General features: G+C 34.7%; 1 protein-coding gene across 2 annotated transcripts in view; it reads left to right on the forward strand.

The window, feature by feature from the left end:
• The window catches only part of LOC102788275 (thyrotropin-releasing hormone-degrading ectoenzyme-like), a 267,187-nt gene that overhangs the window by 213,608 nt on the left and 39,760 nt on the right, over positions 1-13,819 (forward strand). For both annotated transcript variants that reach the window (XM_006781006.2, XM_087830568.1), the window contains exons 12-13: positions 2,996-3,129; positions 3,222-3,277. In XM_006781006.2, coding sequence (XP_006781069.2) covers positions 2,996-3,129; positions 3,222-3,277 — 190 coding nt within the window. The remainder of the gene's footprint in view (positions 1-2,995; positions 3,130-3,221; positions 3,278-13,819) is intronic.

Genomic DNA, 13,819 nt, shown 5'->3' on the forward strand with positions numbered 1-13,819 from the left:
AAAAGTGTGTTACATGAAAAATAAACCTTTCAGAATAAAGCTTGTTCCTCTTTTGTCTTGCTGGCTGCTTTATGGAATAAAATCCTGCTTGGTTTAGTTTGTTTTTTTTCTGGAAAACTGAAGCTTCAGATTTTTTAAAGGTAATTCTGCCTGAAGCTCTGTGCCAGTGAAACCAGCTTTAAGACCCCACCACCTCCACCACCACACACACAGATCAGAGCAGGCATCGGTAACAGCAGATATGACGTTTATTAAGCCAGAAACAACATGAAGCATGAAAAGAGGAGCTCGGCTTGAGGTGAGCTGCAAAGCGGCAGCTTCGGACAGGTTATCACAGTGTATGAGAGTTTCTGATTGGACTAGTCGAAGGTTTCACAGAGCCATCAGCTGATGTGTGCTGACGGTTAGATTATCTAATGATTAAAGCTGAGCATGACTTTTGGGCCTCTCTGAAATAATGCTATTCTCACTTTATGAGTGTTGTCAGAGATGATAACTCTGTTTTCTGGCTTTTTCCCCTTCAGTCTCTTTAGAATGGACGTAATTCGGGCCTATTTTTGAGGAATATACTTTCTATATCTGTCTTTGCCTAAAAAAACATCAGGTTCTCATCTTTGGAAAGAGCTGACTTCAGAAGAAGAGTCTGGATTCTGGCATAACTTCACCTATTTGCAATGAGAAGAAAGGAGTCTTAAAGTTCACGACTCAGAGGCAGTTTGTTTCCTATCAGAGGGAATAAGTTGAAGAAGTGGGCCAGACTGGAGTCAGCTGCTATTTTCCTGTTTTCCTCAGCAGGCTGTTATACACATCCTACAAGCTGCTCTACTAAAGCTTACAACCTAATTTTACCATCTCTGAGAATATTCACGTTGTTGTGTGAGACGCTGCAATCCTTAAAAGGTTGTGCAGAATGAGCAGGCTATTCTTAGCTGGTTGTAGTTTCAAGATGTTTTTTTCTGCTGCACCCAATTTTCTATTTGGTCTGTATGTTCCAAGTTTTCTAAAGTGTTAGATTGAAATGTACAAATGGGGCGTCCTCTGTACAAATATTCCTGGTTTGTACTCTTTTCCAAAACAGAACAAATTGGAGGACATGCTAAAACCAGATTCAAAAATCTTATTCTATCTTTTTAATGACACATTAAAGCCAGATGATTTTTCAGAGAGGATTTTAGAAATCTCTTTTTACTAATCTATAATTCAAAAAATCCTGTAAACAGCCTGGGAAAAATATTGTGCATGTTTTTTGGAATAAAATGTTGAATGAGACTGTGAATGATAAATGAAGTGTAATAGACTGCAACAGATTGTCGATACAGACTGTCTTACCATTCCTACAACAGCCTCTCAGCCTATGATAGGATGAATGGATTAATGGATGAATATTTTCATTAATATCACCTCAAAATGTCTGCAGTCGATTGCTTATATCAAGTTTTCCAAATGTTTATATTTAAATATTAAAATGAGGCACTGTCTAATAAAAACACTGTCACTGTCTAATAAAAGCAATTAATGAATGTCTAATATAGAAAGTAAAATTAAACATTTTGTACATTTTCTTTCAGTTAAAATGAAAGAAGAAATTATGAAAACACATAAAAACTGAAAACTGCTGAGTTCACGGAAAAAAGAAAACAAAAAAACAACTTTTAGAGCCATATTTACTAAATGGGCTAAAATGGTGCAGTCAGTTTATTTCAATACCAGAAAAAAATCAAAACTTTACTGTTAAATATTGGTACGATTGGTCAGTACCAAAAATATTAGTGTCCCCTCCTCTTACAAGTTATCTTGTCACTGCACTCAATTTAATCCTTACAGTACTTTTATTTATGTCAAAACCCAGTTTGTGCTGGCATTAGAGCAGGGCGATATGACCAAAAATATTTATCACGATATACATTTGAAAATTTGTGATAATGATATAACTGACGATATAATTGACACGAGACAAAATACTTTACAACTCCACAACTTTATTGGTGCAAAAAAAAATAAATCTATGTATTTTCACTTAAACAAGCAGCTGTTTTTTTTATGTGCATTAAAGTTTTATAAAAATTTTACAGTGCAAATGCAAATTCCTCGCTGACAGTTTAACACTTCGCGAGGCTCCTGCCTACGATAGCTGCAATGCTCCGACAATCCATCAAGCGGTGCGGCTTCGTAGCTTAGCAAAGTCGTACTAAAACATTTGACGCCATGTACATAAAATCATTTCGAGGTCAGTAAACACAACCAGAATTCATACATAAGGCATACGGGATTATAAGGGGCGCTGTCGATTTTCAGAAAAATCAAAGGATTGATTTTAAGTGTGCCGTATTTTCCAAATAACATGGTAATAACGACGGCCCGCTAGCATGCGCTACCAAAAATAGTGCTTTGTTGTGTATCTGACGGACGAAAACTAAACCAGTTCCACACCACTGAAATTGCAGCATTTTTACAAACCAGTTCTGGTTCATCTGTTTCATTCAACAATCCGCTTTCGCCCTTCTCATTCTTAGTCGCTGCCAGGCTTTTTCCGCCATGTGCGTATGAAAACAAAGGCTCTGCGCATGCGCGTTCTAACCATATTTTATCGCGATATTTCATTTTCTTATCGTTGCCCAACATTATACCGGTGTTACCGTGAACGGTGTGATATGGTCCAGCCCTAGCTGGCATAACACATCGCTATATTTTACCTTTATTATTATTGCTTGAATGACAACAGTGTATAAAGTGAGAAACCAACATTTTAATACCATGTAATGAGTTCATTGAGTGTTACTGTCATTTCACTTCTAACTTTTAAGCCCTAAAAAATGTTTTAAAAAAACCCTACACTATAGGAGGAACTGGAACTGGAACTTGGAGTCCTCTGAAGATCCGGACAGGACACCATGTCGTTATCTGCGTATCTGATGTTTTTAATATTTTTGATGTCTTTGTTTTCTCGATGCTTGGATTAAGTGTTTTAATGTTTTGTTGTTGTGTTGTGTCTCAGAAACCCACAGGATTGGTCAGATGGATGACAGCACATGGTTGGTAGGCAACATCAATCAGACGGGCTACTTCCGCGTGAACTATGACCTCCAAAACTGGAAACTGCTGATTCAGCAGCTGCACACCAACCCCCAAGTAAATCTTGTCTGTATTCAGTAACATCTGCGTTTGTCTGTTTTTTTCTCTTTCAGTTTTTCAATCCCTCTTTGCTTGTTGCTCACTTGCAGATCATCTCCGTTGGAAACAGGGCAGGACTTATCGATGATGCTTTTAACCTGGCCAGGTGAGATGATAGTTGTGTGGATGCTTTAAGGCATCCACACTATTGTTTTCCTGTTTCTCTTTATTCTTTATACTTTATTGTGTGGATGCTTTAAGGCATCCACACTATTGTTTTCCTGTTTCTCTTTATTCTTTATTATTATTATTCTAGTTGCCACTTTTTGTACTTTTTTGGCACTTAACTACTTCCACAATTTTCAGCCGATTTTCACCGTTCAAATTTTAAACTATTCTGCTATTTCTGCTAATGATCGCTATGACTTTTGCTATTTTTTGCTATTATACTTTTTAAAATATTAAGCTTTTTTCCTTTAATTTGTCCCATTGAAATGAATGGAAAACTTCCAAAATTCTGCTAAAACTTGCTTGTTTTTGAAACTTAACTACTTCCTCATACTTTCACCTAGAACAACCATTCAAACTTTAAAATGTTCACAAATTATTGAGCTATTCATGTATGATTCAGCTTTTTCATATCTGTTACCGTTTTCATCTTATCCCTCTTTAAGTTTTGAGTTGCAAAATTGTGATTTTTCACAAAATACATGGGTTGTTATGGTTGCTATGCAGTTGGTTCTAAGTGAGCCGCTGTACCTTTGGCAATTTTCTCTTCATGTCCGAACAACTTCTTGCTACTTGCTCAATTTTCACTCAACTCCCACAAATTATACATCAAAACGTAGGTATTTTTGCTGGCTTTCAGAAAATGTCACTATCATTGTGTTGGGATTTATAGAATTTTGGCAAATCTCCTCAGACCAACACAAAGTCTCAAAACTCTCCATAGAAAGTCAATGGAGAGTTTGTTCAAAATCACCGCTGGATTTCTGTAATGAGAGGCATATTCGAATCGTCCTATCTCCTTAACGAAGCGAAGTTAAGACATGAGGCTTGTGCCAATATATCTTCAGACTCTCCTGACGCTCCCAATTTAAAAAGAATTTTCTCACCTTTTACCATTTGGCCATGAATTACGTTTGTTTGAGGGTAGGAAATTCGTCCCTCGCTCAGATTTCTTCAGCTTTCAAACTCTGGAAATGAGCCACTTTTTTCTCTCGTCATATCTTTTTTTTGGATTTCCACAAAGACCTGAAAATTGCCATGGTTGTTCACCAAAGCCTGCTGCCTCTTACGGTGAAAGAATGATATCGATGCTCCAAATAGATTTAGAGTTAGAAAGCATTGTTTGAGGGCAAGTCAAGGCAGTTTTCGCTTCGCCTCTACTCAGTTATGGTGCATTAGAAGTCAAATATCTTTAATAATTCATATTTTAATGATAAATTGTGAACACTTGAAGATTCCCCCATCTCTTCTGAACAAAACGGTGTAAGAATGATCATTCTAGCCCCTACGGTTAGGAAATTATAGCCATTTGTTTGGAGGGTAGTCGTCACAATGAGAAATAGACTGCAAAAATCCTGTCTCTCTGCTGCGTGTGTAAAAACGGCTGCACCTGTTTTGGCGGGAAAATGTACACAGCCTCTCTGATTGGTGGATTCAAATCCAGCAGCTCCCAGGCTGCTTGACTGATCTACAAAGTTGCTTCTCTCTCTTTCTGTGTGTGTTATAGTATTTCTAAATTATAGTATTTCTGCTTTTTATAGTATTACTGCTTTTTGTACTATTTCTGCTTAATATAGTATTTCTGCTAAATTATAGCATTTCTGCTTTTTATAATATTTCTGCTTTTTATAGTATTTGTGCTAAATTATAGTATTTCTGCTTTTTATACTATTACTGCTTTTTGTACTATTTCTGCTTAATATAGTATTTCTGCTAAATTATAGTATTTCTGCTTTTTATAGTATTTCTGCTTTTTATAGTATTTCTGCTTTTTATACTATTACTGCTTTTTGTACTATTTCTGCTTAATATAGTATTTCTGCTAAATTATAGTATTTCTGCTTTTTATACTATTTCTGCTAAATTATAGTATTTCTGCTTTTTATACTATTTGTGCTAAAACATAATATTTCTACTAAATGTAGTATTTATGCTTAATCATACTATTTCTATATATTACTGCCAGGTTCCCAGGCGGCCAATCCTCTGTGAGGACTGAGACATTTAGCCCTGAAATTTACATATCAGGGCCTGCATGGCTTCCCAGCCAGCCAATCATATCTGAGTTCTGCCGTTTCTTCTCTCGTCATATCTCCGCGACGGTTGTACAAAGAGCAATGAAAATCGCAGTCAAAGTACACCAAAGTACGCTGATTCACCCAGTACAAGAATTATGCTTCTAGCCCACCTATTTTTGAGTTACACGACGTTTTGTAACTCCAAAAATCGGCATTTTTCGCCTCTCACCGCGATCTAATTCTGACTGCTCATGACCCTGTTTTCCAAGTACCCGGTCTCTTTCCCAGTGGCGCAGTTGGTAGTGACATGGGTCTACAAGCCAAAGGTCGTAGGTTCCATTCCACCTAGGTCAACATGTTTTTACCCTACAAATTAATACACTATCACAGAACAGTAATTCATATTCATCATTTATTACAATTCTGCAAACTTTTATGATTTTACCAGCTTTTCTAATATGGACCTCACATTCTTGTTAACACTCCATGGCACAAATACTGTTCCCTTTAGGCTCTGTGTATGTGTGTGTGTGTATCAATATTTCTCCCATTTTAAAGTATTACTCCTCCATATTTGTATTTCTGTTAAATCAAAGTACTTTTACTACATCTTAGTACTTCTGCTCAATCATAATATTTCTGCTAAATCATAGTATTTTTGCCAAATCCTGGTTTTTGTGCCAAATCATAACATTTGTGTTATGTTATAGTATTACTACTAAGTGGAGGAATTTCTGTCATGTTACAGTATATGTGCTGATTACAGTATTTCTGCTAAATCATAGTATTTCTACTATATTATATTTTTCTTTCTAAATATAGCATTTCTGCTATATAATTGTATTTCTGCTATGTTATAATATTTGTGCTAAACCAGAGTATTTGTGCTGAAACATAGTATTTCTGCCAAATGATAATATTTCTGTCAAATTATAGTATTTGTGCTAAAACATACTATTAATTCAAAATTACAATATTCATAGTTCATCACAGTGTCTCTGGTAAATCACAGTATTTCTGCTATGTTGTACTATTTTTCTAAATCATATTGTTTCTGTAATGTTTAAGTATTTTTGGCTAAATATATTCTTTCTGTTATCTTATACTATTTCTCCTAAATTCTTGTATATTTGAGAAGTTATCATGTTTCTGCTAAGTTACAATATTTCTGCCAAGTTCTGCTACGCTATTGTATTTCTGCCAAGTATTATGTTTCCTCTAAGTTATTACTTTTTAGCAAAGTTCCTTTGCTTCTGCAAATTTTTTACAATTTCTGCAACTTTTCAGCTTTTTCAGCTAGTTTTTGCAGACAGCTTCAGCTTTAAAGCATCCACACTGCATTTTCGCAGGAAATGCAAATTTTTGTGTGGATGCTTTAAGGCATCCACACTATTGTTTTCCTGTTTCTCTTTATTCTTTATACTTTATTATTATTATTATTATTATTATTATTCTAGTTGCCACTTTTTGTACTTTTTTTGGCACTTAACTACTTCCACAATTTTCAGCCGATTTTCACCGTTCAAATTTTAAACTATTCTGCTATTTCTGCTAATTCCAGCTATGACTTTTGCTATTTTTTGCTATTATACTTTTTAAAATATTAAGCTTTTTTCCTTTAATTTGTCCCATTGAAATGAATGGAAAACTTCCAAAATTCTGCTAAAACTTGCTTGTTTTTGAAACTTAACTACTTCCTCATACTTTCACCTAGAACAACCATTCAAACTTTAAAATGTTCACAAATTATTGGGCTATTCATGTATGATTCAGCTTTTTCATATCTGTTACCATTTTCATCTTATCCCTCTTCAAGTTTTGAGTTTCATCTTTGTGATTTTTCACAAAATACATGGGTTGTTATGGTTGCTATGCAGTTGGTTCTAAGTGAGCTGCTGTACCTTTGGCAATTTTCTCTTCATGTCCGAACAACTTCTTGCTACTTGCTCAATTTTCACTCAACTTCCACAAATTATACATCAAAATGTAGGTATTTTTGCTGGCTTTCAGAAAATGTCACTATCATTGTTGTGGAATTTATAGAATTTTGGCAAATCTCCTCAGACCAACACAAACTCTGAAAACTCTCTATAGAAAGTCAATGGAGAGTTTGTTCAAATTCACCGCTTGATTTCTGTAATGAGAGGCATATTCGAATTGCCATATCTCCTTAACGAAGCGAAGTCGAGACATGAGGCTTGTGCCAATATATCTTCAGACACTCCTGATGCTCACAATTCAAGAATTTTTTTCTCACCTATTACCATTTGGCCACGAATTACGTTTGTTTGAGGGTAGGAAATTCGTCCCTCGCTCAGATTTCTTCAGCTTTCAAACTCTGGAAATGAGCCACTTTTTTCTCTCGTCATATCTTTTTTTTGGATTTCCACAAAGACCTGAAAATTGCCATGGTTGTTCACCAAAGCCTGCTGTCTCTTACGGTGAAAGAATGATATCGATGCTCCAAACAGATTTAGAGTTAGAAAGTATTGTTTGAGGGCAAGTCAAGGCAGTTTTCGCTTCGCCTCTACTCAGTTATGGTGCATTAGAAGTCAAATATCTTTAATAATTCATATTTTAATGATAAATTGTGAACACTTGAAGATTCCCCCATCTCTTCTGAACAAAACGGTGTAAGAATGATCGTTCTAGCCCCTACGGTTAGGAAATTATAGCCATTTGTTTGGAGGGTAGTCGTCACAATGAGAAATAGACTGCAAAAATCCTGTCTCTCTGCTGCGTGTGTAAAAACGGCTGCACCTGTTTTGGCGGGAAAATGAACACAGCCTCTCTGATTGGTGGATTCAAATCCAGCAGCTCCCAGGCTGCTTGACTGATCTACAAAGTTGCTTCTCTCTCTTTCTGTGTGTGTTATAGTATTTCTAAATTATAGTATTTCTGCTTTTTATAGTATTACTGCTTTTTGTACTATTTCTGCTTAATATAGTATTTCTGCTAAATCATAGCATTTCTGCTTTTTATAATATTTCTGCTTTTTATAGTATTTGTGCTAAATTATAGTATTTCTGCTTTTTATACTATTACTGCTTTTTGTACTATTTCTGCTTAATATAGTATTTCTGCTAAATTATAGTATTTCTGCTTTTTATAGTATTTCTGCTAAATTGTAGTATTTCTGCTTTTTATAGTATTTCTGCTAAATTATAGTATTTCTGCTTTTTATACTATTTGTGCTAAAACATAATATTTCTACTAAATGTAGTATTTATGCTTAATCATACTATTTCTATATATTACTGCCAGGTCCCCAGGCGGCCAATCCTCTGTGAGGACTGAGACATTTAGCCCTGAAATTTACATATCAGGGCCTGCATGGCTTCCCAGCCAGCCAATCATATCTGAGTTCTGCCGTTTCTTCTCTCGTCATATCTCCGCGACGGTTGTACAAAGAGCAATGAAAATCGCAGTCAAAGTACACCAAAGTACGCTGATTCACCCAGTACAAGAATTATGCTTCTAGTCCACCTATTTTTGAGTTACACGACGTTTTGTAACTCCAAAAATCGGCATTTTTCGCCTCTCACCGCGATCTAATTCTGACTGCTCATGACCCTGTTTTCCAAGTACCCGGTCTCTTTCCCAGTGGCGCAGTTGGTAGTGACATGGGTCTACAAGCCAAAGGGCGTAGGTTCGATTCCACCTAGGTCAACATGTTTTTTCCCTACAAATTAATACACTATCACAGACCAGTAATTCATATTCATCATTTATTACAATTCTGCAAACTTTTATGATTTTACCAGCTTTTCTAATATGGCCCTCACATTCTTGTTAACACTCAATGGCACAAATACTGTTCCCTTTAGGCTCTGTGTATGTGTGTGTGTGTATCAATATTTCTCCCATTTTAAAGTATTACTCCTCCATAATTGTATTTCTGTTAAATCAAAGTACTTTTACTACATCTTAGTACTTCTGCTCAATCATAGTATTTCTGCTAAATCATAGTATTTTTGCCAAATCCTGGTTTTTGTGCCAAATCATAACATTTGTGTTATGTTATAGTATTACTACTAAGTGGAGGAATTTCTGTCATGTTACAGTATATGTGCTGATTACAGTATTTCTGCTAAATCATAGTATTTCTACTATATTATATTTTTCTTTCTAAATATAGCATTTCTGCTATATAATTGTATTTCTGCTATGTTATAATATTTGTGCTAAACCAGAGTATTTGTGCTGAAACATAGTATTTCTGCCAAATGATAGTATTTCTGTCAAATTATAGTATTTGTGCTAAAACATAGTATTTCTACTATATTATATTTTTCTTTCTAAATATAGCATTTCTGCTATATAATTGTATTTCTGCTATGTTATAATATTTGTGTTAAACCAGAGTATTTGTGCTGAAACATAGTATTTCTGCCAAATGATAATATTTCTGTCAAATTATAGTATTTGTGCTAAAACATACTATTAATTCAAAATTACAATATTCATAGTTCATCACAGTGTCTCTGGTAAATCACAGTATTTCTGCTATGTTGTACTATTTTTCTAAATCATAGTGTTTCTGTAATGTTTAAGTATTTTTGGCTAAATATATTCTTTCTGTTATCTTATACTATTTCTCCTAAATTCTTGTATATTTGAGAAGTTATCATGTTTCTGCTAAGTTACAATATTTCTGCCAAGTTCTGCTACGCTATTGTATTTCTGCCAAGTATTATGTTTCCTCTAAGTTATTACTTTTTAGCAAAGTTCCTTTGCTTCTGCAAATTTTTTACAATTTCTGCAACTTTTCAGCTTTTTCAGCTAGTTTTTGCAGACAGCTTCAGCTTTAAAGCATCCACACTGCATTTTCGCAGGAAATGCAAATTTTTCTAGTTCTAGTTATTATTCTAGTTGCCAATTTTTGTACGTTGTTTGGCACTTAACTACTTCCACAATTTTCAGCCGATTTTCACCATTCAAATTTTAAACTATTCTGCTATTTCTGCTAATGTGGGCTATGACTTTTGCTATTTTTTGCTATTATACTTTTTAAAATATTAAGCTTTTTTCCTTTAATTTGTCCCATTGAAATGAATGGAAAACTTCCGCAATTCTGCTAAAACTTGCTTGTTTTTGAAACTTAACTACTTCCTCATACTTTCACCTAGAACAACCATTCAAACTTTAAAATGTTCGCAAATCATTGGGCTATTCATGTATGATTCAGCTTTTTCATATCTGTTACCATTTTCATCTTATCCCTCTTCAAGTTTTGAGTTTCATCTTTGTGATTTTTCACAAAATACATGCGTTGTTATGGTATCTATGCAGTTGGTTCTAAGTGAGACACTGTAGGTTTCACAGTCTTCTCTTCATGTCCGAACAACTTCTTGCTACTTGCTCAATTTTCACTCAACCCCCACAAATTATACATCAAAACGTAGGTATTTTTGCTGGCTTTCAGAAAATGTCACTATCATTGTTGTGGAATTTATAGAATTTTGGCAAATGTCCTCAGACCAACACAAACTCTGAAAACTCTCCATAGAAAGTCAATGGAGAGTTTGTTCAAAATCACCGCTGGATTTCTCTAATGAGAGGCATATTCGAATCGCCATATCTCCTTAATGAAGCGAAGTTAAGACATGAGGCTTGTGCCAATATATCTTCAGACTCTCCTGACGCTCACAATTCAAGAAATTCCTTCTCACCTATTACCGTTCAGAGATGAGTTAGACTTGTTTGAGGGTAGAAAATTCGTCCTTCGCTCAGATTTCTTCAGATTTCAAACTCTGGAAATGAACCACTTTTTTCTCTCGTCATATCTTTTTTTTGGATTTCCACAAAGACCTGAAAATTGCCATGGTTGTTCACCAAATCCTGCTGTCTCTTACGGTGAAAGAATGATATCGATGCTCCAAACAGATTTAGAGTTAGAAAGTATTGTTTGAGGGCAAGTCAAGGCAGTTTTCGCTTCGCCTCTACTCAGTTATGGTGCATTAGAAGTCAAATATCTTTAATAATTCATATTTTAATGATAAATTGTGAACACTTGAAGATTCCCCCATCTCTTCTGAACAAAACGGTGTAAGAATGATCGTTCTAGCCCCTACGGTTAGGAAATTATAGCCATTTGTTTGGAGGGTAGTCGTCACAATGAGAAATAGACTGCAAAAATCCTGTCTCTCTGCTGTGTGTGTAAAAACGGCTGCACCTGTTTTGGCGGGAAAATGAACACAGCCTCTCTGATTGGTGGATTCAAATCCAGCAGCTCCCAGGCTGCTTGACTGATCTACAAAGTTGCTTCTCTCTCTTTCTGTGTGTGTTATAGTATTTCTAAATTATAGTATTTCTGCTTTTTATAGTATTAGTGCTTTTTGTACTATTTCTGCTTAATATAGTATTTCTGCTAAATCATAGCATTTCTGCTTTTTATAATATTTCTGCTTTTTATAGTATTTGTGCTAAATTATAGTATTTCTGCTTTTTATACTATTACTGCTTTTTGTACTATTTCTGCTTAATATAGTATTTCTGCTAAATTATAGTATTTCTGCTTAATATAGTATTTCTGCTAAATTATAGTATTTCTGCTAAATTATAGTATTTCTGCTTAATATAATATTTCTGCTAAATTATAGTATTTCTGCTTAATATAGTATTTCTGCTAAATTATAGTATTTCTGCTTACTTATAGTATTTCTGCTTTTTATAGTAATTCTGCTTTTTATAGTATTTCTGCTTAATATAGTATTTCTGCTAAATTATAGTATTTCTGCTTAATATAGTATTTCTGCTAAATTATAGTATTTCTGCTTTTTATAGTATTTGTGCTAAAACATAGTATTTCTACTAAATGTAGTATTTATGCTTAATCATACTATTTCTGTATATTACTGCCAGGTCCCCAGGCAGCCAATCCTCTGTGAGGACTGATTCATTCAAATTTACAAATCAGGGCCTGCATGGCTATCTGAGGTCTTCCGTATCTTCTCTCGTCATATCTCAGCGACGGTTGTACAAAGAGCAATGAAAATCGCAGTCAAAGTACACCAAAGTCCGCTGATTCACCCAGTACAACAATTATGCTTCTAGTCCACCTAGTTTTTCAGTTACACGACGTTTTGTAACTCCAAAAAACTGCGTTTTTCGCCTCTCACCGCGATCTAATTCTGACTGCCCATCACCCTGTTTTCCAGGCGCCCACTCTCTTTCCCAGTGGCGCAGTTGGTAGTGACACGGGTCTTCAAGCCAAAGATCGTTGGTTCGATTCCACCTTGGTCAACATGTTTTTTTCCCTACAAATTAATACACTATCACAGACCAGTAATTCATATTCATCATTTATTACAATTCTGCAAACTTTTATGATTTTACCAGCTTTTCTAATATGGACCTCACATTCTTGTTAACACTCCATGGCACAAATACTGTTCCCTTTAGGCTCTGTGTATGTGTGTGTGTATCAATATTTCTCCCATTTTAAAGTATTACTCCACCATAATTGTATTTCTGTTAAATCAAAGTACTTTTACTACATCTTAGTACTTCTGCTCAATCATAGTATTTCTGCGAAATCATAGTATTTTTGCCAAATCATGGTTTTTGTGCCAAATCATAACATTTGTGTTATGTTATAGTATTACTACTAAGTGGAGGAATTTCTGTCATGTTACAGTATATGTGCTGATTACAGTATTTCTGCTAAATCATAGTATTTCTACTATATTATATTTTTCTTTCTAAATATAGCATTTCTGCTATATAATTGTATTTCTGCTATGTTATAATATTTGTGCTAAACCAGAGTATTTGTGCTGAAACATAGTATTTCTGTCAAATTATACTATTTGTGCTAAAACAAAGTATTAATTTAAAATTACAATATTCATAGTTCATCACAGTGTCTCTGGTAAATCACAGTATTTCTGCTATGTTGTACTATTTTTCTAAATCATAGTGTTTCTGTAATGTTTAAGTATTTTTGGCTAAATATATTCTTTCTGTTATCTTATACTATTTCTCCTAAATTCTTGTATATTTGAGAAGTTACCATGTTTCTGGTAAGTTACAATATTTCTGCCAAGTTCTGCTATGCTATTGTATTTCTGCCAAGTATTATGTTTCCTCTAAGATATTGCAGTTCTGCTAAGTTATTACTTTTTAGCAAAATTCCTTTGCTTATGCAAAGTTTTTACAATTTCTGCGACTTTTCAGCTTTTTCAGCTAGTTTTTGCAGACAGCTTCAGCTTTAAAGCATCCACACTGCATTTTCGCAGGAAATGCAAATTTTTCTAGTTTGCTATGATATACCGCAGTGGCAGAAGTAGGAGAGGTTCTAACCCTTTTCTCAGTCTCTTTCTTACTTATTGGCTCATCTTTCACTCTGACTTCAAGACATAAAAGCATGTGGACACAGAGGATAGAGCCAGGCAGATCTCTGGTATCTGCTTCTGTGTTTTTCCTATAAGGTGAAGGGCTTTTCTTGCACAGGACTGACG

This window comes from Neolamprologus brichardi, chromosome 17 (assembly GCF_056152115.1).
Source record: "Neolamprologus brichardi isolate AB-2024 chromosome 17, ASM5615211v1, whole genome shotgun sequence".
Taxonomy (NCBI): domain Eukaryota; kingdom Metazoa; phylum Chordata; class Actinopteri; order Cichliformes; family Cichlidae; genus Neolamprologus; species Neolamprologus brichardi.